The sequence below is a fragment of the Fusarium odoratissimum genome, assembly GCF_000260195.1.
Source record: "Fusarium odoratissimum NRRL 54006 unplaced genomic scaffold supercont1.17, whole genome shotgun sequence".
NCBI classification, from domain to species: Eukaryota; Fungi; Ascomycota; class Sordariomycetes; order Hypocreales; family Nectriaceae; genus Fusarium; species Fusarium odoratissimum.
In genome coordinates this window covers 500,580-528,063 of record NW_022158703.1, presented here as the reverse complement: position 1 = coordinate 528,063, position 27,484 = coordinate 500,580, and the positions used below count along the sequence as shown (strand labels likewise).

Here is a 27,484-nt window from a genome sequence, read left to right as displayed (position 1 = left end):
TGACATGAGACTTTCCATCGTATCTTGTTTCAGTCTATCACAGCGTTGTTTGCTAACTTTTACAATGCTTGATAGGTAAATCCGAGTCTCCAAAACGCAAGCCTGCAAGGCGGCACGATGAAGGATGGGCGGACTCTTGAGGTGAGTGTTGCTACTGATAACCTTGAGCTATGAACGGGTGAATTGTTTGTGCTGTTTCTTATCTCAGCAATAATATCCTACACTATGCTCACTCCTGTGTGGTAAATCTCTCTCCTGTCCGTCAATCCTTATTTGGGCCTTAGTTTCCCCCTGACCGTTCTCTACTTTCCAAAGCATCCTCGAGCACTCAAACCAACAACGGAATATCATCCAAACCCCTAAAACAAGCCGCCATGTCCCACTCCTGATTCAACACCCCTCGCCGTTTCCACGTTTCTCGAACGATCTTCATAGCCTCAGTCAAGCCACCCACGTTACTCAGTGGCTTCGTTCTGCCAAAGATGCTCTCCACTACCGATTCCTGGCCTTCGGACACCAAACACCCTGTAACGCAGAAGGGCCAGGCCAACGGCATCAACCAGCTTGGTTTATCCAAGTCTTGCAGTAGCTTCAGGTTATCAGATACGAGCTCGTCAACTTCGCTTGTTCCAGGGCTCCAGCCCGAGAGTACAACGATGAGATACAGTCTGGCAGCGGTGGCCCATACCCGCGTAATGGTGTAGTAAGCGTCCTGTGGAGGACGCATGCTTCGTAGTAGAGTAAACTCTGCGAAAATCTCACCTCGCTGATGGGGGGCGTTTTGCGCTCGGCTCTCTTCAGCATTCAGCATGGCCAGGCCTCGATCGAGTTTTTCAAGAACCTTGCCTGCACGTTGAACCAAAGTCATGAATGAGAAATTCCCATTCATTTTCGTCTCTTTCTTCCAGGCGTCAAGAGCCACTGTGTCCGCAATGCTGAGAAAAACCCAGTTCTCGCACCCAGTCACATCTTTCATGTTCAGACTGGCTTCACCTTGACCCGACATCAACTTTTCGTAGTAGTCATTGAGACGTGGAACTTGCTCGAGTGCACTGCTAGATACGATGTCGGCGAGAATGGTCTTGGCAGCGAAAAAGCGTAAAGCCACTTGTGTTGAGGAAAACAAGTTGACGCCTGAGCAATCAATTCTGTTCGCTTGGTCGGCTGACATCTCCGTTGGATCAAATGTTACGCGCCACACAACATGCCTCAATTCTGGTGAGTCGAGAATTTGCTTAAAGAGTATTATCGCGGCATCGAGATGAGGTCTCCATGCTTGGGAATACTGAGTCATGGTCTCGAACTCGAGTAACAGCATGATGTCTCCAAAGAGATGCGTTCTCTCCCATAGATTCGCAGTGACGCCAAGCATCTCAACCCTATGCTGCATTCCCTTGAAAGCTTGCTCCGATTGCTTTTGAACCTGCTCCCAGGCAAAGGTCGAACACAAGGTATATCCTGCGCCAGGAACGAGGGGCACGACTGAGAAGAAGTACGTAACTAGGCTCACGATCAACTGTCTTGACTCGGGGTTTCTAAAGGCAGCAACCAGAAGCCAGGTATGGCCGCCTTCGAAGAACGAAGTGTGATAGAAGGGGTGAAGTAGTGGGAAGACGTAGTCCTTGTAGGTCATGAGGAAACGAAGGTCCTCTTCGCCATGGAGGTTGACGTTAAGCGTCTCACGAAAAGTATCGCCGAACAGGGATTGTTCGGGAGTCGCGCGTAGTGGTAGGTCGAGGGTATTGTGTATCTCATGCGCACGATTGTCAGTGTTTAGTGAGATATCACTGTAAATGCTGCTGGGCCAAGAAGCCGGTGTCGTGTCGTCCACCGACTCCGAGACAGTTATGCCAGGTGTTGGGTCTGGAGTAGGGACTGGAGGTGAATCAGCGGGTTCAACCAGAGCAGCCGGCTCCTTGTCGATTTGATGAGTAATCCTTTGGATCATCTGTCTCCCCCTTCTGTTTCTAGCATTTCGTTTGACCTGGGCCTTCAATCGCTGGCTCATCTGGCGCTGTCGCTCGCCATTGTCCATCCATTCCGGCTTGGCATTGCTGAAGTGACACGCCAGTCCGAGCGCGGCACAATTTTCGCAATTCGGACGAATCTCATCGCACTTTTTGTGGCGCACGCGACAAATCCAACAACTTCCGTTGTTTCTCATTGTTTGTAATCGTGATTATGCAAGTGTTGGGTGTCGGGAGATCCGAACCCAAGTCTCCGCGCGGAGATACTCTTTAGCGGGGATTGCGCTGATTCGTCTTCTGTGGGGAGGATCTGATTAGTCATTGGCGCGAGACTGTTAGAACCAATCGATCTCCGCGCGGAATGAGTTACGCGCGGAGTATTCAATCGCGAAGGTTTGGGGTGATGTCAAGGCTCGAGAGAGGTATGGAGGGCCAAAATTGTACATATAAACATCTACTTCGCACAACTAGAGAGCTATCATCCTTCATCCATCATCTTCTAATCAATTCATCACATCACTCATCATGTCTTCCTTAACCGTCCTCGTGCTGGGCGGTACCGGCCCTGCTGGTATCTGTCTTCTCCGCGAACTTCTCCACCGCAAACATAAAGTGGTAGCATACGCACGAAATCCTCAAAAAGTCCCTGAAGACTTGGTTTCTGATCCACTACTTGAGGTAACTTTCATATATAATGGTAAACTTGAACCAAGGAAATGACTAACTTTCTCAGATCGTTAAAGGAGATTTGTCCGACAAGGCAGCTCTCGACAGAGCCGTGGCCAAAGTCGACATCGTCATTTCGTTCCTTGGACCTCTAATCAGCGATCGTACCACGCCTCCAAACTCTATCCCCGACTTCTATAAGGACTCCCTCTTCCCCGCGATGCGCCGACATGGCGTTAAACGAATCTACGCCATGGGAACGCTCACCATCCCCCAGAAAGAAGATGCATGGACTATCCTCCAGCCAGCAATAAATCTCATGGTCCGCCTCTTTTTTTCGAACTCTTATCGCGCTATTACCTCGATCGGGAAAACATTCGAGACCGAGGCCAAGGACCTCGATTGGACCATATTCCGCATCTCAGGCATTCCTGGAGAGTCTGATAAGGAAAGCTGGTTGAAGGACAGGGAAGATGGAAAGCCGTTCGTGGGATATGTTGGGCAGAAGGGTTATACGTATTCTTTCCCACGAGGTGCGCTGGCGAGATGGCTTGTTGATGCTGCTGAGAGTGGGCTGCTGGACTGGGTGCGCAAAGCACCTGCGGTTGCCAAGCTGTCTGGTAGCTAAACATCTCTCACTCTGATCAGGTCTTTTCAGCATTATTTCTTCGGCATTTTTTCCTTTCTTTCTCACATATGGTTATTCTTCTGATTTCTTGGGCTGGCAAATGCTTGGCTTTTATTGATATATAATTATTGCTCAAATGTTTCTCCTAAAGTGGCCGAATTCACGAACCCAGTATTCGAGACTGGAAATCGATGATGATTGTGTTTTTGAACAGCCTTGTTCAAAAGTTCGACTGGCCGAAGCATTGCTCGATGCAAAATACGCTGGCTTAGCCAAAGGATTCTGCCTTGACGTCAGTGGTCAGAAAGAATTGGTGATCTCGTCAACGACGCCCTTGCAAGTCGAGTATATATAGGCTACTAATAATGATCAATCTCCTCACCCTAACTTAATATCTTGCTTATTAGAAACGAGAATACCCAGAAACTCACTCATATTAAATTGTTATTTGCTCTTCAGGCCATAAATCTCAACATGTCTTATCCTGATCTTACAACGTTCAAGGCATTGTCATTTGACTGCTATGGCACTTTGATAGACCAAGAGTCTGGCATGATCCGTGGCTTACAGCCTATCATTAGTCGCCTTCCTTCCGATAGCGACTACAAAGAGAATCCAGTTCTGTTGATTCAGCGCTTTCACGAGTTTACCCAGGTCCTTGAAGAAGGGGAGCCTACCCTACGCTACAGCAGTATCGTCTCGCGCTCGTTCAAAAGTCTTGCAAAAGAACTCGATATTTCTGTACCTGATGAAGAAATGAATCATCTCGAGTCCCTTCCCGGAACTTGGCTCCCTTTCCCCGATACAATTCCAGGCTTGCAAATTTTGAAGAAGCACTACAAGCTCATCATCCTCACTAACATGGATAACGTCAACGCGTCTTCAACTCTAAAGCATCTCCAGCCCGCTGAATTCGACAAAGTCTACACTGCCGAAGACATCGGTAGTTATAAACCCGCTAAGGCAAACTTCGACTACTTGTTTGATCATCTCAAAAGCGATCTGAGCGTTGACAAGGATCGCGGGGAATTACTACACGTAGCGAGAAGTTTGACTGCAGATCACGTCCCGGCCAAACGGTTCGGACTCCGAAGTGTTTGGATCTCTCGCGGCGGTGAAAAGAAAGAGGGAACAGGTGTTGGAGGTGATTATGAGAGATTGAAAGAAAACGTGGCGTTTGAATGGAGATTTGATAGCATTGGGAAATTCGCGGAGGAAGTGGAAAGGCAGTTTGCTCAGAAGACAGCTTAGAAAACTGTTTTGCGCTGCGGCCTGAACAATTACGACCTACGGTCATGGATCATGGATGAAGTAGGGCTGAGCGCTGAGTTATGCCGGCAGATGGCATTAAATATCACGGTGGTGAATATGCAACTCATCGAGATGGAGACCTTGCTTTGTTTATATGACCTGAGTTCAAACTCAATGGCAGCCATTTTTAGGTCTAAAGCATATAAAATTAGTATTGTTTCATCTTCTGCAGCAGCACGGCCCAGAGCAGTGGCATATGGCGCGATTCACTCATCCAGCCTCATTTCCCAATCGTGATTCAGTCCCCGATACTAACAAAAACTCAAAGACCTCGCTCGTTCTAGACCCTCTCAACGCATAAAATGTGAAAAATGTCATCCGCTATGACCAAAACTGCCGAAACGCCAGGGCTCGGTGCGCTAGGACACATGGGATGGACGCTATGTCTAGGCGTTTTACCAAGATTGTTCTAGCGAGGAACGTTTGAACACGAAACACTGACTCGCTCGACGCCACATCGCGTGCGCCGATCCTAACTTGCCGACGCCATGTCAGCAACAGAAGGAAGATGAATTCTGTGCCGAGGCTCGTTTTTGAGGTGAGAGAAATAGAGTTGAGTTTCGAAGTGAACTGGAGAGTTGTATTTTCATCCACTATTGATGTGCAATCGTGCCGTAGCAAGCGAGTCGATCTTTGGGTCGGTGGTCGGTGAAGACCCATTTTCTAAGCATATTTCTTTTGGGTTTTTCTTCTTCATCAACCTGAGACACGACATTTATCTCCACTATCTTCAAGGGTGATAGATAACGCTCCAACTGACAAGATGTCAAGAATGGATCTCAATTACGTACTGACCCGTAGAATAGCCAAATGACTTCCACGTTTTTCCTCTCACAAATCTGCAGCGGAAAAAGCCACATCCGTGAGAGACCACTAGGTTGGCCTAGCCTCGGCGTGAAAAGAGTCGGCCGAGAACTCTAGTGCTGAAAAAATGCCAGGATTCCCTTGATGCGTTAATACAGAACGGGCGTTCAGCTGCGAAGCGATGTCACATCGTGGATCTGTGCCTCTGGGCGATAAATCCTTTACATTCTTGGCCCATTCAGGGTCTTTTCCCTCTTAATACCCGTGGGGGGCTGTCATTTCTCATCTGCAGTACGCATCTCGTCCCTGAGATTCGACAGATTCTCTCGTTTAAGAAAACAAAAATGGCGTGGGGCGATCTTCCTGTTGAAGGGCGGACGTTGAACCCTTTGAACGATGATCTTCGACACGGATTGACCGCCGTTACTGTCCTCGCTTTCATTTCGTTCTTTTCTGCGAGTACTTTGTTCTTTTACTTGGTGTATAAGCTTACGACATGGAGCTTGTTCATCAAGTCGCAGCCTTCGGGGCATTTTCAACATACGACTGGACCGATTCAGAGGGCGATTGACTTTACGCTGGGTATCGATGGGATATTTGCTGAGAACAATGAAGACGCCAATAAGAAGGCTGATGGCGATGCTCCTACCGCCCCTCGACGACCGAATCAATTCCTTGTTCTTATCATCAATCTACTCCTCGCCGACATGCATCAGGGAGTAGCCTTCTTTCTCAACGCCGCGTGGCTTCGGCATAATGCGATCATGGTTGGAACTGCGTCTTGCTATACCCAAGGACTCTTCGTGTCGCTTGGTGACTTGGCTTCGTCCATGTTCATCACTGCAATTGCCATTCACACTTACCTTGCTGTCGTCAAGCGACGGCAGACACCGCAGAGGGTACTGTATGCAATGATCATCGCCATCTGGATATTTGTCTACGCCATCTCCCTCATCCCCATCGCCGCCACCCGTAATGGTGCCGAGTTTGGGGGTTTCTTTGTCCGCGCTGGAAGTTGGGTAAGTCCTAGATGTGTCATTGACTGTCAGCAGTCCTCTAACATTATACAGTGCTGGATGAACCGAGAGTACGAAAACCTTCGACTGTTCACACATTACCTCTACATCTTCCTCGGCCTCGGTACAACATCTGTCCTATACCTCATCATCTTCTTCCATCTCCGTCGTCAAGCCCGCTTTGAGTCCTCGGGGTCACCAAGCGAAGCTGATACCATGCAACTCCAACTCAGCCGTAACCCTGCTTTCCTGATCTACCCCGTCATCTACGTTATGTGTACTCTTCCTCTCGCGGCTGGCCGTATTGCGACGATGGCTGGCGCGCATGTGCCCAACGGCTACTTCTGCTTTGCGGGTGCCATGATCGCATCCAACGGTTCCTTCGATTGCCTGCTGTTTGGCACAACCCGAAACACCATCGTCTTCGCCTCAAAGTACGACGTCTCGTCTGACGATGTTGGCCTGAGCACCTTCGCCTTCCTCAAAACACCTAGTCGTCGGTTCGGAAACACCATCTCGATCCAAGGGGGCCAACAAACAGATGAGAACGTCGCTGGAGGATGGTGGTCATGGCCTGCTAGGGCAAGCGGTTCAGAGAACAGAAGTAGAAAGGGAATGACACGCACCATCAGCCAAGAATCTCTGAGAGGACCGGCTATTCAGATGGATACCGTGACATCGGTGGTGGTCGAGGTTGATGATTCGGCGGAGAGAGACCCAAGATACCCAGATACAGCAGCGAGCTCTAATCCTTCACTACGCAGCGCGGAAAAGGATTATACGAGAACGATACAAAGGAGCATGGATGCGCATAGATAAGACTTTAATGTTGATTAAGTAATGAAAATAGAAGCTTTAATGATATTGGCATTTCAAGATACACATACTGCAACTGGCATGATATGAGAACACATGTACTGAGCATGATGGAAGTCATAATAATAGGCAGTCTCTAGGTCGAAGCACTGGGTTTGATAAACATCTATGACAATATTAATAAACAATGCCACTATTCCTCAACATCTTTTGATGAGAGTGCTGAACACTTCATCGCCGTCTCAATCGAGAGGTCTTCTTCCATAAGTTGAGTATCTGTTAGGTTAGCAGTTGGGCTTCAATAGGTTATCCTGCACTTACACCGGCCAATAAGCATGAATGGTCCTGTCATTCAGGTCCCTTCTGACCTTTGCCAAAAAGACGGTAACCTCTTCCTGGCTCCACCCAAGAACTCTCGTCAAAGCTGCCATGGACAGTGCTTCAAGACCCTTGAAACTATCCATGTTGAGATTGTTCCACTCACCAATCTCCTTATACCTTTTATCCAGAGGCCAGCGGTTCGTCGGCCACTTAAAAACAGCCTCTACAATATCCACGAATCCCGCATCGCGCAGAATGTCCTTGTTCTTTTTATTATCCTGGAATGGGCGACCAATCTTGGTGGATGCTTCGTCAAGAAGGTGGATAAGCTTGGAGAGATGATGATCCTCGGTTAGGGTGCTGTCGTCTGAATGAGCGAAAAGGTCGATTTCAAGAAGCTCCACGTAACCACCCGGCACAAGATTGCTAAGGAAGGTAATCAGCCTCACTGTGCTCAACGTAGTCATAGATCTTACTCGTAAATGCTGCTCACAAGGTTCGGCCAGCTCTTGATGCTAAACGTCATCATCCTACTGTGAACGTAGTCGAATGGCTCAGAGAAGTTCCACGGCTCTTCGATATCATCGATGAAGAACTCCACGTTCGGAGGAACACTGATCAATGTCAGTACGCATCCCATAATATTCCGACCATATAGTACAAATCAGGTTGGATAGGCGAAAGGTCGACACCAATCACTTTTGCTTCCGGATGTTCGTCTGCGTAGTCGATGGCCCATATTCCTGTCCCGGTGCCAACGTCAAGAACACGCTTGGCCTTAGAATTAGGATCATTCGGAGGTGCGAGACCGAGTTTGTTATCGAGCATCAAAATAAACAAGTTATGCTGCAAGTCTAGTTGCGAAAATCAGCAGTGAAGGCGGCCTTTCGAGACTTTGCCATACCAAGTCTCTCCTTCTCGACGTCGTCATTAGGAAGGTTATACTCTGTTATCATTAGTCAACAACAGCAGAGCAGCAATTCAAGAGACTGACTCCCATCCTTATACCGATGATAGGTCCTGCCGTTTTCTTTTCGATAGTCCAGAATGGAGCTTCTTAAGCTCTCAGACGTGGACGCTAAGCTCTTTTCCACTAGGTCAGGTCGGCAACGACAGACGTTCGTGAGAAGTGACCTACCAATCCCATAGATGAGTCATGCTCTTCGTCAGACTGAAATTCGTGGTTAGTGAGTCTCCCTGTCCTTCTCAGCAATTGGTAGAAGAACCTGTTCATCCGGTACTAGGTCAGGCTCCGCGTTGATAGTTGGTTCTGCCATTTTGATGCAAATTATTTAATCACGCAATGTTAAAAACTTCCCCGCTCAGAGGATATCCGGCTGCTTTATGAGTAAATCACAATCCCAGTCGATATTTGTCATCCTGTTGGTTGAGTTCACTGCATATGCAGCTGGATGACCAGGGTCTGATCATACGATGTTCCAAGGCAATGAGTATTTTGAACAGATGACAGTGCACACTGATTTCTCTTTATTATACGAGCGGCGTGATGAATTAGAGTGTCATATCAAGGCTTATACAGACTATACAACTCTGCGCTTTTATATGGGTGGACTTACCAAAGAGGGGGGTGGTTTGGCTACGCCCCAACTATTCCGCCCAAACAAGCCGATGAGGAGCACTATAGACATGATGAATATTCTATAGGGGCCAATTATGTTCGACAATTCAGGTCACACTCTGATGATGCTGATACTGGGTTCTTAATGAGTCGCTCAGCTGCTAGGTTCATCCTCACGAAGGTACTCGTTCTATGCACAAAAGTTGCCAAAATTAATTCTCATTGGCAATCTATCTACATTTCTAATTCATTTCGCCACATACTTACCAGATATCCTACAATTCTGAGAAGCTCCTCCAACATTTCCTCCATTGTGATCTCTTATTCCTCCAACCAAATTCGCTTTTTTTGTAGACTTTCTTCAAATTTTCATTTTTTTCCTAGTGGTCTTTTTTCTTTTGCTTTAGAAGTTCGCCACGGTCCTGGTCGTTCATCGACTACTCACTGATACTCTTGACGACAGAAGGATGGGAAACTTACTGATGAGCTACCTAGGACAACCCCACCTAGTAGTGGTGGTGGTGACCATGGCTCTCACGACGACCGTGGGGACGGGGTTCGTTCTGGTGACGGGAAGGATGGCCCATCGGGAAAAACTGGGGAGATTGCTCACCTTGTTGAGAAGGATACTGCTGAACGGTGTGACGACCACCAGAACCGCTCTGAAACTGCTGGGGACTCTGGAACCGCGGAGCATCCTGGAACAGAGGTCTATTCGGGAACAGAGTTGTACTCTGGACACCCTGCTGCTGCTGGCGCTGGCCTCTAGGGGGAAACTTGCGCTCGTCAGTAGCTTTCGCCTCCTCACAAGGGGGGCAGACCCAGTAGCGCCACTCCAGCTTCTCCTCGAACTCTGGGCAAGCACCAGTAACCTCGGGGTCGTAGCGAGAGGCGTTATCCTTAAGGACTCCGCAAAAGACACACTCGTGGACCCAGAAGATAGTGACACACATGGTGAAGGATAATGAAGACTTTTGCTAAGAAGAGTTTCTTTTCTGCGTGTTAGGGTTGTTATTAGTGTTTCGTGAATAAATGTTGAGATCGGTTGAGATTGTATGTGAAAGTTGCTGTGAAGGCTGTTATGAAGGTGGATGAGATGGTGGATGAGATGGTGGATGATGATGGGTTTGGAGGTGATGGGATGGAGCTATTTAAAGGATTTCAGTCAACCATGCGTAAGGAACAAGATGTTCTCTATCACTCCTATGAAATGTTGATGTTCAGTATGACAATTAGTATAGTTTCACCTGAACTCTTGATTATGCAGTCTGCTGATGTTCGAAAATCTGGAACGAGAAAACTGAACATCATTCGACCAGCATTCATCTCGGATCTCTTGGCCACCATTGGATGACATATTGAATCTCATATAACCTCTTCAATGAACGTGGTTCTCATCAATGCTGCTCATCCTTTAGTCGATAGAACATGAATTAAATAAGAGTTTCAAAACAGAATGATATATACTACGTACCTCGGGCAAAGAATAAAAGGCTGAACAACTCACGTCAATGCCAACGCAGAGATAAGCTACAAGAATTGAGCACTATTTTGCCAGTAACAATAGCTAATATGAGATTGATCTACCGATGGTTCATCATTACCACATTGACAAAGAAAATGAGTTAACAGTTACAAATACCGAATTCCTAACCAGTACTCTGTTCATACACCCCATGCATCGCAACACTTTCATGGCATACCCTAGTAAAGCTGAATATGATTGGGCAGCCTGTCACGGGTCCTGGTAAATTCATGCAGCTTTCAGCCAGTGATAATTGCTGGTTGTGGGCCACTCACCTTCAGGCAGCACTTGATATCTCATGGATACCCAAACTGCTATGTTCACCTTACAAACCCAACATCAAAAATGGTTCTGTCGAAACAGACCACTGAAGAAAGGATCTGCTCGCGATGTAAATCCCTAGACCTCGACAATATTATGTCCGGTCGTTGGACCAATGTCGAATGCCGCGAGCCAGTAGCCTTTTTTGGCAAGCGAAGTGCTGTTCTTCAGGACGAAGGCTGTCCCCTCTGCCAAGCGCTGTTTTCCATTGCGGCCGGCGAACATAACACTTGGCCCCGCAGAAGAGAAGATAATTTCTGCATGTTCACTATCCCAAGCCAACTCGCCTATAGAGGAGCGAAACTAAAGTTCCCATCTGATGAGGAGATGGGTGATCGAGTTCTGGGACGAGCGAAAGATCAAAGAGATTCGACATGGCTAATCGTTTGCAATCAAACCAGATCTATTGACCAACCTCTCTGGTACAATATAATACCAACGTCAGCTCATAGCTTTGGTTGTTTGGCTGAACTTTCTGACACTTTTAACGGAGTCGGTCAGCGAGTTCGGCTGATTGACCCCGCTAACGTCGACTTCGAAGCGGTAAAGCGATGGCTTGCGCATTGCGCGGGCGTGCATGGAGAGCTTTGCAATCCTGGTGAAGGGAAGCTCTCCTAGCCCAAAGGCCTAGCTGTTATCAATTGTAAGACTCGGAAGCTAGAGCCTTTACCAACCGGTGTAAAGTTCGCTGCTCTGTCATATGTATGGGGAGACAGTGCGTCAACAAATGAGTCATATTCCTCCAGCTCTGTTTTCCCACAAACTATTGAGGATGCAATTACTGTCGCGCTACAAGTTGGTATCAATTTCCTCTGGGTAGACAGGTACTGCTTGCCACAGCATGAGTGCCCCGAGAAGCGCGAGCAGGTTCAGAAGATGCACAAGATCTACCGTGAGGCAGACTTAACTATCATCGCTGCAGCAGGCGACGGGCCAGACTATGGTCTTCCAGGCATAAGCACACCAAGAGTCAGCGCCCCTTCAGTAGACTTACGCCTTGGAGCTCACCGCTTAGCCTCCACAGGCCGGAGTGCACAAGAAGCTATCCGAAACACGACATGGGCGTCTCGAGCTTGGACATTTCAAGAGGGCCTTGTTTCAAGAAGGAAGCTCGTCTTCACAGATGAACAGGTGTACCTTCACTGTATGGAGCGTGAGTTCCGCGAGACAATTGAACAGAACTTCGATCTTTTAGCTCAGGCAGGTAGTCCTGATCTATGCAATCCATTTCAGTGCAGAGTATTACATCTTATCCCGGACAATGTCGGGGAGAAAGGTGTACACTCACTCACTGGAGACTTTTCAGAACGAAAGATTACATACCAGAGCGATACACTGAATGCGTTTCTCGGCATCCTTAATCTATTCCAAGACGCCTTTCCGGATTCTTTTCGTCACCTTTGGGGTCAGCCGATCCTATACAATAATGATAATTCAATCGGGGATGTCGTGGTTTCTGCCCTCAATTGGGGTATAATAGGCCCGGCACAGAGACGACCAGATTTCCCGAGTTGGTCGTGGATTGGCTGGAAGGGCAAGGCATATTCGACAATCAACAGATCTCATAAAGAAAATGTAACCGCCTCTCTGCTACTACACGACGGCACTGCCATTGAAGACGCCAAAGCCTTTAGGGATCTCAATATCTTCCAAAGAATATCACCAATGTTGAGCAAATACATACTCATCGAGGCCCAGACTGTTCACGTAAGAATACGGCGGAAGGAAGGGGATCATTGGAATCTTCGAAACATGTGGAAACTCTCTTTTGTAAAAGATGGCACCGAGAGATATGGGATCACTTATGCTGATGGGTTTTCCATAACACAGGAGTTTGAAGCGGGTGATAGCATATACAGAGATTTGGAAGCGGGGCACACTTGGCTCGGAATAGCATTTCTGCGCTCTGACATGGTCTTGGTCTTGAAGGATATGGGAGACCATTATGAAAGGTTTGGATATATCGATGTTGACTTTTCCGTACCAGATCTGGAACTGGTGGATTATCTTCTGGGACACAGGCTTATTCGTTTAGGGTGATTGCTTGAAATACTACTGTTGAAATCGTGGGTCTACGTGGTATATATGTATGGTAAAATCTGGGTGCTCACTTACTTTGTCGTGTGAGGATTAATCTCTCTCCGACCTCCACCATTCGCTCATCTGCCAGGAGACCTTCGGCTTTGAGTCTATGAAACGGTTCGGAAGGCTGCCATTTTCAAGTCCGATATATGTCGACTACTCAAACCCACTCCAAGTCTTCTGGACAGCACTCCAATATCTCGCCTCATCTTTTCGGGCATGCGCAACATGAAGAGACCCGTCAAACTTCTCCAGATGGATATCAAATCCCAGCTTCTCCGCCTCAGCAGCCTGGGCTTCCAGATCTTTATAATCGATCAACTCGTCCTCCTCACTATAAATGTACGTTCGACGAATCTCACGCTCCCTCTTGCCCTCAGCCGTATTATGAGTCGAACCCCAGAAAGCCAGCCAGTCTTTTGTAAGACCAAGAACCTTGGTGAACTGCCATGCAGCTGCAACGAAATAGACAAGCGGCATAAACACCCAGCGATATGACTTTGGAACAGTCGACTTGAAGAACGCGGCCGTGTTGGTGAGGCGCTGAGCACCCGGTGCTGAGTCAAAGACTGTTACGTGAGGCGGAAGCCAAGGATCTTCGCCTTCTTGAGCAGTCGCAGCGTAAACATCATACAACGATGAGATATTCGAAGAACCACCGTTCGAAAAGAGATGAATCATGATTCCTGGCTCAGCCGTTGATGACGTGGCGTCTGGAAATGAGGCTCTGATAACTGGCACTGCTGGCTTTACCGACTCCGCCAGAACCTTGGGGTCGAAAAAGTTCTTGTTATAGCTCTTCACAAGAACAAGTTGCGAAGTCGGGTATAACTCCTTGTGCTTATCGACGTATTTGGCAATATGGCTATCAAGTGCATTGGTCCAACTGGCGATGATGATGATCTTCGGAGAGTCCGGCGCGGTAGGTTCAGAAGGGCGGTAAGCGAAGACCTCGTTGGAGAGCTTTTCCATGTAGGAGAGAGGCTTGGCCTGTGTGCTCATGTTGGGTAGTGGTACAGAGATTATCAATGGCGATAGATTTGTAAGGCCGCATTTGAGTTTAAAAGGTATTGATTGCTGATATTTGGGTTGCTGATGATGCTTACGCGATCCGACGGCATGGGTGAGATCTGACGTGGCGGGGTAAGTCATAGCGTGCTTGACTATAGCGTCGGTGAATTATACCCGCGACGATTACCCATAGTCTGAGGAGATGAGTAAGTTAAGGCCAAAGAGCACGGGAAATGCAAAGGAACTACTAAGGCATTTCAAATTAACCCCGATTACCATATTTCATCTCATGTGATGCCAAATCCCTAAATCATGTTCGTTATGATAAGGTATTTGGTTATCCTTCATAAACCTCATTCCTCCACGTTCGTTTCGATCGTTGCTAGACACTTCTCTCGCATAACTATTCTTCTTGCATGCAAAATGCTTCTTTTTCGAATATCGCCAGAGATTCTAGAAGTAACACCATTATCCCTTCCGTGAGTGTTGTAAAAAAGACTTAGGATCGCGATCATGAATGACAACAACCTGGGGACATTTAAGATAAAGTCATCAGCCTCTTTGAGTACTTATCTTGTGATTTGCCAAGTCCCCATGCTCCCAGAGGCCTTCGCAGCTTCAGATCGATACAACGTTGGCGTAGACTGACTATGGCCGTGGCTAATTGTCGCCCGCAACTACTTCAAAGCCTTTGCACTGTATTGGCCAGTCTTTCTAGACTTGGGCAAGTCAAGTGCAAAGCCTTCCTCTCTTGACTAGTTCATCTTGTAAGCAGCTTTAAAATGCATGATACTGCCTTCGCTGTTGCTGCCAACGGAATCTTCCGCTTTGCCCTCGACACAGTACTTTCTAATTTCGTGGTGCAGGTGTACTCGCAGAAGGGCACCAACTAGGCCGGTAGCATGTTTACTTTCATCAACGATACCTCGCATACTGTTCCTGGGTCTTTCTTTCCTAAGAATAGAATGGCTAGGCAAAGCGGTTTTCATAAGTTAAACAAGTACTATCGCGTGATAATAGCCATTGCTAATGGAGGCGGATGCTTCTACGAGTCGCCATTTGTCCGGGTCTGCCGATCTCGAACACCCAATTGTATGGTTAAACTTTAGAATAATACTACACTGTTGCATGTCACCCTTGTCCTTGATGTGAAGTCTCGTGTTGTCCTGAGCCTCAATGCCTAAGCTCCATTTGCAATGTTGATCCGAGGCTACCAAACCTTGACCAGGGTATAACCCCCATTGTTCGCCGACGAATACCTAAAACAAGCAACTGCATTAACCCACAGCGTTAATCAATCTGCTGATCTCGGTGGCTAACTTACCGAATCATAGAATTTATCGCTCCTATCAAAAGATTGCCCCCGCATTCATTCACGAGCGAAATGTTCACCCTTGCTGGACTGCCGAACTGTTGTGCGTTGCCGATTGGCGCGCATCGACTTAAGCATGGATTCCTCACTTTGCGCGCCAATCATTTCCCCATATTCCCCAGATTTGTCACCAACACCCCAGACGATGGGGCTCAATTTCTCCGCAGCGGAATAGACACAATGACGCTACGTAAAATGACACTACCTCGGCGGAGATGTCATCGTATGCGACGGTTTAAGCGCAAGGTGACTATATAAGACTCCAATCTTGACCGCATCTTTTGGACTCAGCAACCTGCCATCGACAACGGAAGCAGGTCTCAAGATGCGTTTCGCCGCCATTGTTTCGTTCTTGCTGCCCCTCGTGGCGGCAAAGCCTGCTCAGAAGGGCAAGACCTTCAGCAACGTTGAGATCTTTGATCCTCCCTCCAACTACAACGACCCTCAAGTCCTCTATGCCCGTCCTCTTGAGCTTTCGGATGGTACCCTTCTGGCTACTTGGGAGAACTACTCCCCCGAGCCTCCTCACGTTTGGTTCCCCATTGTGAAGAGCAAGGATGGCGGCAAGACCTGGAAGGAGATCTCCAAGGTCAAGGATACTCAGAACAACTGGGGTCTGCGATATCAGCCTCAGCTCTATGAGCTTCCTCGTCGATTTGGAAAGTACCCTAAGGGTACTGTTCTCATCTCGGGCAGCAGTATTCCCACTGATCTGAGTGAGACTCTTATCGAGGTCTATGCTAGTCTTGATAAGGGAGTTACTTGGGAGTTCGTCAGCCATGTTGCTCTTGGCGGCGAGGCTAAGCCTGAGCATGGGCTTACTCCAGTTTGGGAACCTTTCCTGATGTAAGTGAAGTTCTGTTAATGCGATGGATGATTTGCTAACAATTTTCAGGACATACAAGGAGAAGCTCATTCTGTACTATTCTGATCAGCGCGACAACGCTACTCACTCTCAGAAGCTTGTTCACCAGACCACCACTGATCTCAAGAAGTGGAGCAAGGTTGTCGAGGACACCAAGTACGATGACTACTACGCTCGCCCTGGCATGCCCACTGTCGCCAAGCTCCCCAATAACGAGTACATCTACACCTACGAGTATGGCGGTGGCCCCAACCCTCCTGCTGGCAGCACCTACTGGTTCCCCGTCTTCTACCGCCTCTCCAAGGACCCTCAGAAGTTCCTCAACAAACCCGGCCAGCAGATCATCTCCACCGATGGTGCTCGACCCGCTGGTTCTCCTTACGTCGTGTGGACTCCTTATGGTGGAAAGAACGGTACCATTGTTGTTAGCTGCGGCACCATGTCTGAGATCTTCACCAACCAGGCTCTTGGTGATGCGTCTGCTTGGAAGAAGTGGAGTGTTCCTCAGCCTACAGCGTACACCCGCGCTCTTTTGACATTCAAGAAGGATCCTGATCTGCTTATGATCATGGGTGCGGGTATTCTTCCTCCTGCTGGTGGAAACAACACTGTTAGTGCTAGTGTTGTTAGACTTTCCGAGATCATGAAGGCTTAGACGAAGACGTACATAACTTAGCGTGATAATCATAAATTTACAACAACCATCTTAGACTTGAGCTAAAATCTTCCAATTTCTTACGAGGCTTTGGATGACTATTCTTAAATCGCTGCAAATTTGCTTTGCATCCAATGTAAAATACCCAACATGGGAGCTCCTCATTCGTCAGCGAGGCTCGATGCATAAAGCTTGACCATGCAAGCTATGGGATTTGATGTTGTTCGTGTCCTTAGACTTTATAATAAACTAACCTGGGCCAGATTCAGGCGCAGCCATCTTCACCTATTATTTGTCCGTCCTCACATTAACTTGAGAGCCCTTATCGTTCCTTGTTAAGAGTCCGTTTCGGCCTTGATCATTACAGCCGGCAAGGTTCTGTGCCACCATAGCATCACGAAAGCATATATTCAATGCACAAAGTATTCTCAGTCACACATTTTGTGAATATAAGTATCATCGCTTCGCCATGTCTTCCACTTCAAGAACTCTCACCAACCATTACATCAAACCAGCCTTCCGCTCCACCCACCTCATCCACTTCACGATGAGTGTCTTTCAATCACTAAGGCGCGCCTTTCCCACCAAAGGCCCCAAGTCTCACGGAACAGGTTTTCAATCAGGTCACACACCAGTCCACAGCACAGGGCCTTTTCGGCACGTTCCAGTGATACAAAAGCACTACCGCGGCGATCCACAATTGCGAAAGGATGAAGACGCTCCACGTATAGACAGAGATATCAAGGAGTTGGAAGGCGATCTTCTTGCTATCAAGATGAGACTGAAGGGATTGGGATACCGTGACAGCGACGTCCTGAACCAGTTGGAGGCTATGTATGGGGCATCGAGAGAGACTCTCTGGGCTCTAAACGACGTGAAGCGCAAGCTGAACGAAGAAAGGGAACGAAAAAAAGCTGGTATGTTTTCGTCTGTGATTAAAGTGCATTTAGAGGTGCTAACATGACTTGCAGAGGATTTGGAGAAAGAGCTCTGTTACTACAGGCGTTGGGGACAAAGAAGGCCTTAGATTATGCAATCTGACCTGCCTGATTATACCTCTTCAGAACTCCAGGCAATTGAGGTGCGTGTTCAAGTGGGAGGGGGCCGCAGCTTTGCGACGAATGACGTTTTCGTTGGTTGCCACGAGGCATGATGTAGAGGGGTAACTTGAACTTGAGCGTGTCACTGTGATCTAAGTGGCCTGGGTCTGGATAGAGTTTAAGTTTATACAATCAAGCTTCTTGCAAAGACAATATTGAGAGTCGCCTCGCTACCGGCATGACTCAGAGCTAATTGCTTGTTTGTGATACGATTTGAGACATGTAAAAGAATGCTGGTGCCGCTGGATACCCGACCAAGACACTGATGATACTCTTGTTCAACCCTCGCTGAAACCATCCACATTATCGCAGCAGCGAACTCACGATCACAACCTCAGACGATCATTTGAGCATTATCCTAGATCTATTGGAATCAGAAGTCAATCGCCAGCCATTCCAATACTCTCGCAACATGGCGATGTCCAAACCTGCCTCAGAACAAGAGCTCGCAGAGAAGCGCAAACGTGAACTTAAAGCTTCAACAATCTTGACTGAGTTTGCAAAGAGGCACAGGCGTAAGCTTTAAGCTTCAAGGTTCCTACTTAAGCTTGAAAGGCCATTGGACACCACGGAGGCTGTTGCACAAGCAGCTGGTATTTCATCGCCTAATGGATGTGCTATTTCTGCTACCGACTCGTCGGGAAAGGTTGGCTCTTTTTTCAAGATCAATGCTATCAATAAGACCACTATTGAAGCGTACCTTAGGGCAAAGCCGAGCCTCACTACCTTTGTTCCAACATTCATCCCATGCAACCCAGCAAGAAAGAGTCTTTCACCTCACTCACTGCATCCAACATTGGGCATCGAAACAACGCTACCTCATCGCCGACTAGAACACCTGCATGATGAACCACGCCCCGCGCAGAATGAGTACCCTGTTTGGTACTTTGTTTACGGAGACCTAGCCGAGGGCGATGTCCTTTTGGACCTGCTGCGGTGCGAGCGTCACTTGAGAAATTCTCAGGTTGTTGGAGGAATATTAAAGAGAAGGGGAGAAGACTGGGTACTATTAAACGACCCTAATGGGATAAGGTGCATGCCCTGGTTGGCACTCTTGGTCGAAATAAAGGGACAGGAGGATATGTTACGGGTGTATCAAACGGATGCTTATGAAGTTGTACGATGTACGATTGGGATTTGGGGCGAAGCTACAGTAGCTGGTTTGACATTCCGATTCATCGAGTAAATTATGGACTAGAGAATAGATACAAGGGAATCCCGAATGGGAATTGAAAAGAGAGTGTGTAACAAAAAGACAGTCGTCAAAGTGCAACCCTTAGGCCTTTGGCTTATAGTCCTCTAGAGCATCCCTAGCAAGAGCAAGGTTTTGAATTACCGCCAATCCATACTGAGCAACGTCATTCGTAGAGATCCAAGGTGCTTCCTCCCCAGGAATCAGTCCCTCATGCTCCGGAATCTCACTTGTAGTGAAAGTGGCGGTGGGTGCCTTGAATCCATCACTCTCAAAGAACTTGGTCCAAGCGAGATTGGCCATTGTTGTATTGTGCTGTTGGTTCGCAGCATATGCCGTGAGACGCGAGTGACCCTGGTATAAGTTCAGCTTTCCGAAGTCGACACCATAACGAGCCTTCTGCTCAGCAGCAGTGGCCTCGAAATAGTAACAGTAGTCCAGCCAAGCTTGCTTGAAGCCCTCAGGTAGATCATCTCCGAAGTACAGAATCAGCTCAGAGACAACTTCGGGAAGACCAAAGACGGCGTTCAGATGTGAGACTTCAACGTGGCCCTTGTTGTCAGGGTCAGAAGGAGGCGGCCCAAGGGTCCAGTTCTGGAGGTTGTAAAGACCATTGCCAGTGACGAAACCGTTCTTGAGCTTAGCGATGCTCTTGACGGTGCTGGTAAGCTTCGCCTTGGACTCTTCCCATCGAGGACCACGGCGCTCCCAGTCGATCAGCCATCCACCAGCAAGCGCACCCCAATCTGTGCCCAAGCTGAAGGCAACGGTCGCATTCGGTGTAGGAACCCAACCATCCTTGCGGACCTTGCGCTGAGGATCCAGAACACCATAGGTCTTGTCGGTGTCAAGGAGCTCCTCGAATAGCTCACCGATGCGCTCGTCACCGCCTGAAAGGTAATAGAAGTACTTCCTGTACTGGGGCTGTGAGATACGGGCCTGCTTCGCGCTGTCGCTGAAATGCTGCACGCCGTGTCTCGTTCCAAGACCCTTCCAATTACCGAGATGGTAAACATCAACTTCACCGGTATGACGCGTGAGAGCCTCGGCAAATCGGTAGATGTCTTCGCGGCCTGTGCGCAGGAAATACTGCCAGAAGAACAGATCGGGTGAGAGCTCAGAGTTGTCCCATGCATAACCGCCGATATCGTATCGCCACTCGTGGCGGTCGGGATCATAAGTGTGCATGAAGTCACCATAGTCAAGGAAGCCGTACCAACGACGGTGCTCAACCTCAGACTGGTAGAATTTGGCAAGGAAGTTGATGTTGTCCTCGAGTTTCTTGGAGGCGGCGGTTGAAGTGTCGGCGGGAGCCCAGTATGTACCGATAGCCTTGGTCTGCTGGATGTACTCGCTTTCGGGAATGAGGACAGGAGGTTTGTTGATCTGTGTGACGTGGTTGGCTAGCGTCTCCTGGGAAGGAGTCTTGTCAAAGGCAATCAGGTACAGCTCGCTAGTTCGCGCGATACCATAAGGCGTGTCAAAACCAGGCTCCCAGTCCTCGTAGGTGATCTCAAGAGCGTCGAGCTGATCGGTGTAGTTCTTCTGACCGAGACCATCATGGTAGGGACGGAGGTCAAGGGGTTCAGCGGATGGACTGTACAGCCAGAGGGTAATGCTTCCAGTGTCAGAGGCGGCGGAAGAAATGTCAAAGCCAGTGGGGAATCGCTTCCAGAAGTCGCGAAGACCAACGGCGAGACCTCCAACAGTAGCACCACCTAGGTATGCAAGGCCTTCGGCGCGAGTGCCTCCAGGGATGGAGACCCAGCTTTGGCCAGCCTTGGTTCGCTTCTTGAGAGTGAAACCGTCGGCTGAGAGCTGGCTCAAGCTGTAGTCGTTCCAGGGAGGAATCCAGTGAAGGCGGCTGGAGACACGCACATCCCAAGTCGAGATATCGGGCAGCTCCTTGCCATCAAACTGATCAGCTCGAACGTTGGCACCAGGGTCTCTGCGAAGACCAGTAATACCCTGAACAGCTTCACTAAGAAGGCCGCCATCAACACCGGCAATTCGGATGTGGCGGTTGTACAGCTCCTCACCCTCAAGAGGGACGTCAAAGCGGATACCAACGGCTGAAATGAAGTCTTTCTCGGCATCTCCATCGAAGACCAAGCTGTGAATTATCTTGATTGACTCAGAGCCAGAGTAAAAGTAAAAGCGGAGGACAAAGGGCAGCCAAGATTTATGGCCAGACTTGTCGCTCGCCGAATGCTTTCCTCGAACGGTGACCAGAGTTCGTGCAGAGTTCTGGTCGCTGACAGTGACGTTATCAATGCTGCTCTGGAAGCGCAGAGACTTGAACGACTTGATCTTATCATCACCGGGGTGAGAAACGTCGTTCTGCGACTGAAGAACGAGTCTTCCATTCTGAGCGATGCGCTTGCCGTTGGTCTCAATCTCCTTGACGATCACAGAGCCTGTCTTGGGGAAGACAGCCGTGACTTTGCCAGTATCGACCTTGATCTTGCTGGAGCTCTTGGTGACAGTGATACCAGCAGAAGCCGTGGAGTTGATGCCCCCTGATGAGGGAATTGCCTTGACAACATACTCATCAAGAACTGTTTCCGAGGCTCCAATTGCGTGACCGGTCCACTTTACTGAGCCATCAGCCCAGTATCCAGTGACCCACGATTGGAGGTCAACATCCTGGCCGGATGCACCAGAGGCAGTGAATTTAGTGTCCTTGGGGAAATATTTCGATTGAGGCCAGGGGAGACCAAAAGTAGTTCCTGAAGTAAAGCCTGGCTTTTCACCTAGCCAGTGGACTTTGGCAGATGAAGAAGTAGAGTTGCTAGGAGCAGCCATGGCTTGGCCTGCAAAGGCAGCAAGTAGAAATGAGTGGACGGCTTGTCGCAGCATGATGCAACGACTACCAAAGAATAATTAATAAAAAGAAATAGTTACTTTGAGAAAGTTGCGTGATTGAGACAGAAATCGCATCTGTTCTTATGTATAATGTCCTTCTTGTCTTGACGCCATAGAGAACCACAATGAGAATATGCATGTAATTTCGGGAGATATACCCTGTTCAGCGGCAGCAGCCATATCACGGCTTTCCTCCGCTGCACCTCGGCGCTCGGTGGAAACCCGCCCGAAAGGGTTCACGACTTCGGATGATCGTAAAATGCACGAATGACCTGAACATTGCTGGGCATGGCACGAACGGTAGGCTAGAGTCGCAGATCGCAGCCGAAATGAGGTTTAGCGAGTCCTGCAATTTCCTAACGGTCTGCGAGACAAGGTTCCCCGCGTCGATTGGCTTCACATTTGGTGTTGAACGGACGGAATAAATAATTGACAAGCGCGTTCGTGTGTTGCGTGATGTAACCTATAATGAGAATATGGTTAGATGGGCCTTTGGATGTCAGAAAGCTTGTGAAGCTTGCAATAGGTGGCGTAAATAATCTAGTAAGGAGCCTGCTAAGTTCAGTCTAAATGCATTTAAGCATTTTTGTCAACTGGGACTAAGTCCTGGTTTTGCCGCCATCCTTTAGGGGGTTTAGAGGGGTTTGCTGAAGGTCCTCTGCGGTGTTGGGGGTCCCGAATTGGGGGATCAGCAACGAACACCAACACCGAGTCGCGGAGCAATTCACGCGGAGCAACCAACGCGGAACCGGAGTTTGGCGCCAGCCCGCGATCACATTTAACACGATAGTACGTGAGAATCCTATCTTGCTGTCAAATTCTAGGATAAGAAACATCCTAGATGAAATCGATCATCGATATTCGTAAAACCTTTAACGATCTGATCCACGAAACCGGATCTATCCGAGGTTAGTTCCTCGACGCGTTGTCACTTTGAGGCGCGGCAAGGACTTACCCTGCACCTTGGCTACCAAAAAGTGTCCCAGCTTCCCAATTCACCAATCGCTGCAACACAAGTTTCCTATTCAAGTCAAACACAGATAGTAATACAACATGAAATATCAGTATAATCATGCCGTTATCATCCTCCATGACGATGTCTCGCTACGCAGATTACGCGGCTATACACAGCCTCATCCTGCACGTACGGAGTTCCGTGTCTCACGTGACCTTTCATTCTTCACCCTCGATCTTTGATGGAGAATGCTATCATCATGTTTGCAAAAGCAACGTGAAATCAAAATGACTTCTTCAAACAACCGAGACTCACCACTACCGTTATTGAAGACATGCCAGACATGTTTTTCATTGAAGATTCGCTGTTCCAAAACCCAGGATTCCGATTCCTGCGACCGATGCTTGAGGCTTGGCAAGACGTGTATCTTCAACCAAGCTAGGCGCCGTCAGAATGTAAATCGCCAAAGGTAAGAACTCAAACTTCATAGTTAGAAGAACAGAGCTTATGACTGGTATTTATAGAGAAAGGCTGGATGTCAGATCCAAATCTGAGCAATCATCCAAATCACCAACAACCCCTTATGAAAAAACATCTTCGAGCAGCAAAGTGCAGGACATCTTCAACCAAAATGCATCACTTGACCCCTTTGAACGGGGAATCATAACCTTCGAAGCTGCTAGAGACTTGCTCGACTGCTACAGGACCCGAATGATCCCATACTTTCCTTTTGTACTCTTTCGAAATGATGTATCGGTTGAGCAGTTGAACGCAGAGCGCCCCTATGCTTGTCTGGCTGCACTCGCTGCAGCTTCACATGCGGATGTCGCCACTCAAAAAGCACTTGGATACCTATTCAAGCAGATAGTGGCGGCTAAAATGGTGGAAGGTGATTTCTGTCAACTTGATCTGCTACAGGGACTTCTCATCAATCTTGCATGGTAAGTCTCGGCACTTGTTATACATCTGTCAGCTAAAGATTATAGGGCACACTATCAAGCCAAACCAAAGAGATATATACAACATCTTCATCTCGCCACAAGTATAATTAGTGACCTGCGACTTGATAAACCTCGAAGACCAAAGTTATGGAGCGCTGAAGGCGGCAAGGATAAGAACAAGCCAGATTGGGGTCCCGATGAGATGAGGGCCCTGGCGGGGACGTATTACTTATCCTCAAGGTAAGCCAGCTAGCGAATTTATTGAGACTTGGGCTAAAGAAGCAAAGTTCGTCTATTATTCTTCAGAAAACGCGCCAATTCTTCTATACGCCATATATCACTGCTTGCTGCGAGCACCTTGCATCCTGGAACGAGTACCTGACGGATAAATATCTCCCATACATGATTACAGTGCAGACGCTTATCGAAGGAGTTGAAGATCTTGTCAACAACACGGTGTCTACTAACAATGGTCTGCAATTCTTTTCTGGGTGTCAAGAGATTTCGCAAAAGTGCACTGAGATCAAAGAAACGCTTCCTTTTCCGTTGAGCGAAAGCCGTAAGCCAGGTCCTATATCATACTAAGTCTCTTGCTGATGGCGTGCAGCACCTCTGCTTCTCCAGATCCATATTCTAGAGCTTTTACTCAGCCAATCATCGCCGAGAGGAACATCGTTCGGCCTCGACAAGTTTAACAACCAGTTCGAACACGAAAGCTCACTTATAGACTGGCTCTCGGCAAGCATGTCGGCCGCTCGCTCTCTCATTAGTGTGATTCTTGTCATGCCGCAAGGTGAAGAGATGTATATGTCGAACATGGGCTGGATCATGATGAACTGCGGTCTAAACCTCGCTGTTCGCCTTGATCTTGTCGCTGCTAGAGGAAGCATATCTGGATCTATGCAGCATCTTCGTCGGTTCTTAGATATGCGACACACCCTTCGTCAACTGGTCTTACGGTTCGAGGCGACGCCAGGTCAAGATGCACCGTTAGATCACCCATTCTATGCTCTCGCGAAGCGAATACGTCGGCTTGAGAATTGGTACCTGTCGCAGGCGGAGCATCAGACGCCAGATTCATCAGTATCTATAAGTCCATCTGTCAATGACCAGCCGTTGCTGAGTGTCGGTACTGATGCCAGCGGAATGCCAGTTGGTGGGTCAATGCCGTTCGTAGCCGGTCCTTGGCCATTGAGCTCGGATTGGTATCAAAACCCTGACCTGGATATCGGCACTTTTCTCTTTGCAGATCCTGTTGAGTTTCCTATCAACTTGGGCTATGGAACTTAGATCTTTCCTTTTTTAATGGACATCTTTAGGTTACGCGGTTTCGGCGCTGGGTTCTGTTCATTGATGTGCCGTACGGAGTAAGATACGGACTAACGGTTGTAGCAAGCTGGCGGCATCCGGAGTAAGTCGGGCTAAGGGACTGAGTGGAGCCTCCAGAGGTGGACATCCCTTGCTAAACACCACAAGACAAGTGAATTGAGACAGAATACAAGTCAAAGGATTCATCTTCATTTAGCATCTCATCTAAGCCTCGTTGGACATGTCGTAATATAGCTTTTAGTCTGATACAGGGTGCTTCGGGCCCAGGTATAAGAAGGGTCTCTCAACGTCTTTTCTATCCTTCACAATCATCAGCACTTTCCTGGTTCACCCCTACCATAACATCTTACCGAACACTTTCAACTATAAACAATGCGTCTGCTTACCTTGAACTGTCTTTTGAGCGCTTTAACCAGCGGGACTTTCGCTAAAGATGACTGTATCAACAACGATATTCCCTTCCAGGCATGCGCTCCCATCGGTGCATACTATCCTCCGCCCACCATCGACAAATCCTCTGAGCCTTTCAAGAAGCTTACCTCCCAGTTCACTAAGACCTTTGACGACCTCATCAAGAACGGCGGTAGTGATAAATATGGTCCAATCACACCCAACACTACGTCCTTCTCCGTGGTCATCTTCGGTGGTGCTGAGTCGCTTCGAGATGATCTCATCTTCTTCGAGTATCACTATACATCCCCTGAAGATCAAGCCTCGAACGCAAACCTCACTTCGGACACCAAATTTCCAGTTGGTGATGTGAGCATGGTATTCACTGTTTATGCTTGGCTTGTCAAGATGGGCGAACAATGGGAGACGCCTATCACTAAGTATCTGCCTGAACTGGCTGAAGTCAAAGGTCCGCTTACGGTGAACTGGGAGGACATTACTATTGGTGCTTTGGCAGGCCAAATGTCAGGCCTCAGTCGAGAGTGTAGGTTATCGTTTGAAGTCATGCAGTACTCGAACTAACAAGTGATATAGCCGGAGCATGCGTTGTCGGCAAGGCTTGCGACTGGAAGGGTAAGCAGCATCCTGCGATACACCACTACAAGTATATAGTACTGACTTGAATTTCAGCTTTCCAAAAGGCCTTTGCGAAGAAAGCACCATACTTTCTCACGGACACAACTCCAGTTGTCTCTTACGCGGCTTTTCAGCTGTTGGCTTTTGTTATCCAACGAAGTGATGGCGCTGATTGGTCTTCGATTCTCGACAAGACCATTCTGCAGCCTCTTAACATGAGCGACAGTGGAGTTTTGAGCCATGGTGTCGAAGATATCTTTGCCATGAAGAGTCTCAACATTTCGGCGACTGGCGAACCAGGGTATGCTGATCAGCGAGAAGGACAAGCCCATGGCTAATAACCATTGTAGTGCCTTATCATTCGTTAGCTCCGCCAAAGATCTCGCACGCGCTGGACACTCTATTCTTGCTTCAGACCTCCTTTCGCCTGCTGTTACCCGTCGCTGGCTTCACCACAATGTCGACACTTCCAATCTTCGCAACGGCGTAGGTCGACCTTGGGAAGTTTACCGTGCCGGAAACGCTATCTCACCCATCCTCGATGCCTTGACGAAGAGCGGAACTATTGGCAAATATGCGAGCTACTTTGGACTCACCACTGACTTCAACGCTGGCTTCGCTATTCTGGCTCATGACAGCGGTGTCGAGGACCGAAAGCTTGACCTGAACGTGCACGCCGATATCGTCAGCGAAGTTCTCGGTTACCTGCAAGCCATTGCCGCCAAAGAACTGGAAGCGCGCTATGCTGGATCATATTCAGGCAAGGCTACTGAGGTTACTTTCAATACCACTGACAATGGCCGGGGTCTTGAGGTTCAGAAGCTTGTAATTGGTGGGGTGAACATCAAGGAGCAGACCGCTCAGAAGCTCGGCATTCAGGCTGATGATCTGGACTTCAGAATCTACCCAACGAATGTTCAAGATGGAAGCCGCCACCAGTTCATTGCTGTTTTCCAGGATAGGAGTGCTCCAATTGACATGGGCACTCCGACATGTGTTACTTGGCAGGAAATTGGTGCTGACGCAGAGATCAGCTTTGTTTTCGCCCTGGGTCGGGATAGCGAGGTTATTGGAGTAGAGGTCCCCCAGTTCCACGCCAAGATGGAGAGGGCCACATAAGTAGGTAGTTTGAGACTG

General features: G+C 48.3%; 14 protein-coding genes across 14 annotated transcripts; 9 read left to right on the top strand and 5 right to left on the bottom strand.

The window, feature by feature from the left end:
* Positions 1–125: 125 nt before the first annotated feature.
* On the bottom strand, positions 126–2,173 carry FOIG_10153 (uncharacterized protein). The gene has a single exon (XM_031210451.1). It carries the CDS (start codon positions 2,162–2,164, stop codon positions 329–331), a length of 1,836 nt encoding a protein of 611 aa, XP_031059929.1. The 5' UTR covers positions 2,165–2,173; the 3' UTR covers positions 126–328.
* A 199-nt stretch (positions 2,174–2,372) lies between these two features.
* Positions 2,373–3,501, top strand: FOIG_10152 (uncharacterized protein). Its single transcript, XM_031210450.1, has 2 exons — positions 2,373–2,645; positions 2,701–3,501. Exons 1-2 carry the CDS (start codon positions 2,493–2,495, stop codon positions 3,259–3,261), a joined length of 714 nt encoding a protein of 237 aa, XP_031059928.1. The 5' UTR covers positions 2,373–2,492; the 3' UTR covers positions 3,262–3,501.
* Positions 3,502–3,658: 157 nt separating this feature from the next.
* FOIG_10151 (haloacid dehalogenase, type II) lies at positions 3,659–4,744 on the top strand. Its single transcript, XM_031210449.1, has one exon. It carries the CDS (start codon positions 3,736–3,738, stop codon positions 4,510–4,512), a length of 777 nt encoding a protein of 258 aa, XP_031059927.1. The 5' UTR covers positions 3,659–3,735; the 3' UTR covers positions 4,513–4,744.
* Positions 4,745–5,583: 839 nt separating this feature from the next.
* On the top strand, positions 5,584–7,278 carry FOIG_10150 (uncharacterized protein). Its single transcript, XM_031210448.1, has 2 exons — positions 5,584–6,395; positions 6,447–7,278. The coding sequence occupies exons 1-2, from the start codon at positions 5,721–5,723 to the stop codon at positions 7,209–7,211; spliced, it is 1,440 nt and encodes a 479-aa protein (XP_031059926.1). The 5' UTR covers positions 5,584–5,720; the 3' UTR covers positions 7,212–7,278.
* A 63-nt stretch (positions 7,279–7,341) lies between these two features.
* On the bottom strand, positions 7,342–8,844 carry FOIG_10149 (uncharacterized protein). Its single transcript, XM_031210447.1, has 8 exons — positions 8,756–8,844; positions 8,668–8,700; positions 8,524–8,614; positions 8,434–8,475; positions 8,191–8,383; positions 8,006–8,143; positions 7,530–7,955; positions 7,342–7,484 (listed from the first exon to the last, which is right to left on the bottom strand). The coding sequence occupies exons 1-8, from the start codon at positions 8,804–8,806 to the stop codon at positions 7,451–7,453; spliced, it is 1,008 nt and encodes a 335-aa protein (XP_031059925.1). The 5' UTR covers positions 8,807–8,844; the 3' UTR covers positions 7,342–7,450.
* A 770-nt stretch (positions 8,845–9,614) lies between these two features.
* Positions 9,615–10,061, bottom strand: FOIG_10148 (uncharacterized protein; the record flags this gene model as incomplete). Its single annotated transcript, XM_031210446.1, has 1 exon — positions 9,615–10,061. One exon carries the CDS (start codon positions 10,059–10,061, stop codon positions 9,615–9,617), a length of 447 nt encoding a protein of 148 aa, XP_031059924.1.
* A 989-nt stretch (positions 10,062–11,050) lies between these two features.
* Positions 11,051–12,994, top strand: FOIG_10147 (uncharacterized protein; the record flags this gene model as incomplete). Its single annotated transcript, XM_031210445.1, has 2 exons — positions 11,051–11,552; positions 11,616–12,994. The coding sequence occupies 2 exons, from the start codon at positions 11,051–11,053 to the stop codon at positions 12,992–12,994; spliced, it is 1,881 nt and encodes a 626-aa protein (XP_031059923.1).
* On the bottom strand, positions 12,965–14,162 carry FOIG_10146 (uncharacterized protein). Its single transcript, XM_031210444.1, has one exon. It carries the CDS (start codon positions 14,036–14,038, stop codon positions 13,193–13,195), a length of 846 nt encoding a protein of 281 aa, XP_031059922.1. The 5' UTR covers positions 14,039–14,162; the 3' UTR covers positions 12,965–13,192.
* A 1,432-nt stretch (positions 14,163–15,594) lies between these two features.
* Positions 15,595–17,054, top strand: FOIG_10145 (uncharacterized protein). The gene is made up of 2 exons (XM_031210443.1): positions 15,595–16,265; positions 16,315–17,054. Exons 1-2 carry the CDS (start codon positions 15,745–15,747, stop codon positions 16,937–16,939), a joined length of 1,146 nt encoding a protein of 381 aa, XP_031059921.1. The 5' UTR covers positions 15,595–15,744; the 3' UTR covers positions 16,940–17,054.
* Positions 17,055–17,408: 354 nt separating this feature from the next.
* FOIG_10144 (uncharacterized protein) lies at positions 17,409–17,966 on the top strand (the record flags this gene model as incomplete). Its single annotated transcript, XM_031210442.1, has 2 exons — positions 17,409–17,856; positions 17,911–17,966. 2 exons carry the CDS (start codon positions 17,409–17,411, stop codon positions 17,964–17,966), a joined length of 504 nt encoding a protein of 167 aa, XP_031059920.1.
* Positions 17,967–18,451: 485 nt separating this feature from the next.
* Positions 18,452–19,225, top strand: FOIG_10143 (uncharacterized protein; the record flags this gene model as incomplete). The annotated part of the gene is made up of 2 exons (XM_031210441.1): positions 18,452–18,534; positions 18,595–19,225. The coding sequence occupies 2 exons, from the start codon at positions 18,452–18,454 to the stop codon at positions 19,223–19,225; spliced, it is 714 nt and encodes a 237-aa protein (XP_031059919.1).
* Positions 19,173–22,275, bottom strand: FOIG_10142 (uncharacterized protein). The gene has a single exon (XM_031210440.1). It carries the CDS (start codon positions 22,088–22,090, stop codon positions 19,316–19,318), a length of 2,775 nt encoding a protein of 924 aa, XP_031059918.1. The 5' UTR covers positions 22,091–22,275; the 3' UTR covers positions 19,173–19,315.
* A 1,024-nt stretch (positions 22,276–23,299) lies between these two features.
* On the top strand, positions 23,300–25,455 carry FOIG_10141 (uncharacterized protein; the record flags this gene model as incomplete). Its single annotated transcript, XM_031210439.1, has 5 exons — positions 23,300–23,520; positions 23,576–23,992; positions 24,038–24,232; positions 24,280–24,551; positions 24,600–25,455. The coding sequence occupies 5 exons, from the start codon at positions 23,300–23,302 to the stop codon at positions 25,280–25,282; spliced, it is 1,788 nt and encodes a 595-aa protein (XP_031059917.1). The 3' UTR covers positions 25,283–25,455.
* Positions 25,456–25,693: 238 nt separating this feature from the next.
* FOIG_10140 (uncharacterized protein) lies at positions 25,694–27,466 on the top strand (the record flags this gene model as incomplete). Its single annotated transcript, XM_031210438.1, has 4 exons — positions 25,694–26,255; positions 26,306–26,344; positions 26,402–26,648; positions 26,698–27,466. 4 exons carry the CDS (start codon positions 25,694–25,696, stop codon positions 27,464–27,466), a joined length of 1,617 nt encoding a protein of 538 aa, XP_031059916.1.
* Positions 27,467–27,484: the final 18 nt, after the last annotated feature.

Coding starts and splice junctions, on each gene's coding strand:
- FOIG_10153 (XM_031210451.1), bottom strand. CDS start 2,164: ATGAGAAACAACGGAAGTTGTTGGATTTGTCGCGTGCGCCACAAAAAG.
- FOIG_10145 (XM_031210443.1), top strand. CDS start 15,745: ATGCGTTTCGCCGCCATTGTTTCGTTCTTGCTGCCCCTCGTGGCGGCA. Junction 16,266..16,314: donor GTTTGGGAACCTTTCCTGAT/GTAAGTGAAGTT, acceptor AACAATTTTCAG/GACATACAAGGAGAAGCTCA.
- FOIG_10151 (XM_031210449.1), top strand. CDS start 3,736: ATGTCTTATCCTGATCTTACAACGTTCAAGGCATTGTCATTTGACTGC.
- FOIG_10150 (XM_031210448.1), top strand. CDS start 5,721: ATGGCGTGGGGCGATCTTCCTGTTGAAGGGCGGACGTTGAACCCTTTG. Junction 6,396..6,446: donor TTGTCCGCGCTGGAAGTTGG/GTAAGTCCTAGA, acceptor AACATTATACAG/TGCTGGATGAACCGAGAGTA.
- FOIG_10142 (XM_031210440.1), bottom strand. CDS start 22,090: ATGCTGCGACAAGCCGTCCACTCATTTCTACTTGCTGCCTTTGCAGGC.
- FOIG_10152 (XM_031210450.1), top strand. CDS start 2,493: ATGTCTTCCTTAACCGTCCTCGTGCTGGGCGGTACCGGCCCTGCTGGT. Junction 2,646..2,700: donor TTTCTGATCCACTACTTGAG/GTAACTTTCATA, acceptor TAACTTTCTCAG/ATCGTTAAAGGAGATTTGTC.
- FOIG_10149 (XM_031210447.1), bottom strand. CDS start 8,806: ATGGCAGAACCAACTATCAACGCGGAGCCTGACCTAGTACCGGATGAA. Junction 7,956..8,005: donor CTTGTGAGCAGCATTTACGA/GTAAGATCTATG, acceptor TACCTTCCTTAG/CAATCTTGTGCCGGGTGGTT. Junction 7,485..7,529: donor ATTCATGCTTATTGGCCGGT/GTAAGTGCAGGA, acceptor CTAACCTAACAG/ATACTCAACTTATGGAAGAA.
- FOIG_10146 (XM_031210444.1), bottom strand. CDS start 14,038: ATGAGCACACAGGCCAAGCCTCTCTCCTACATGGAAAAGCTCTCCAAC.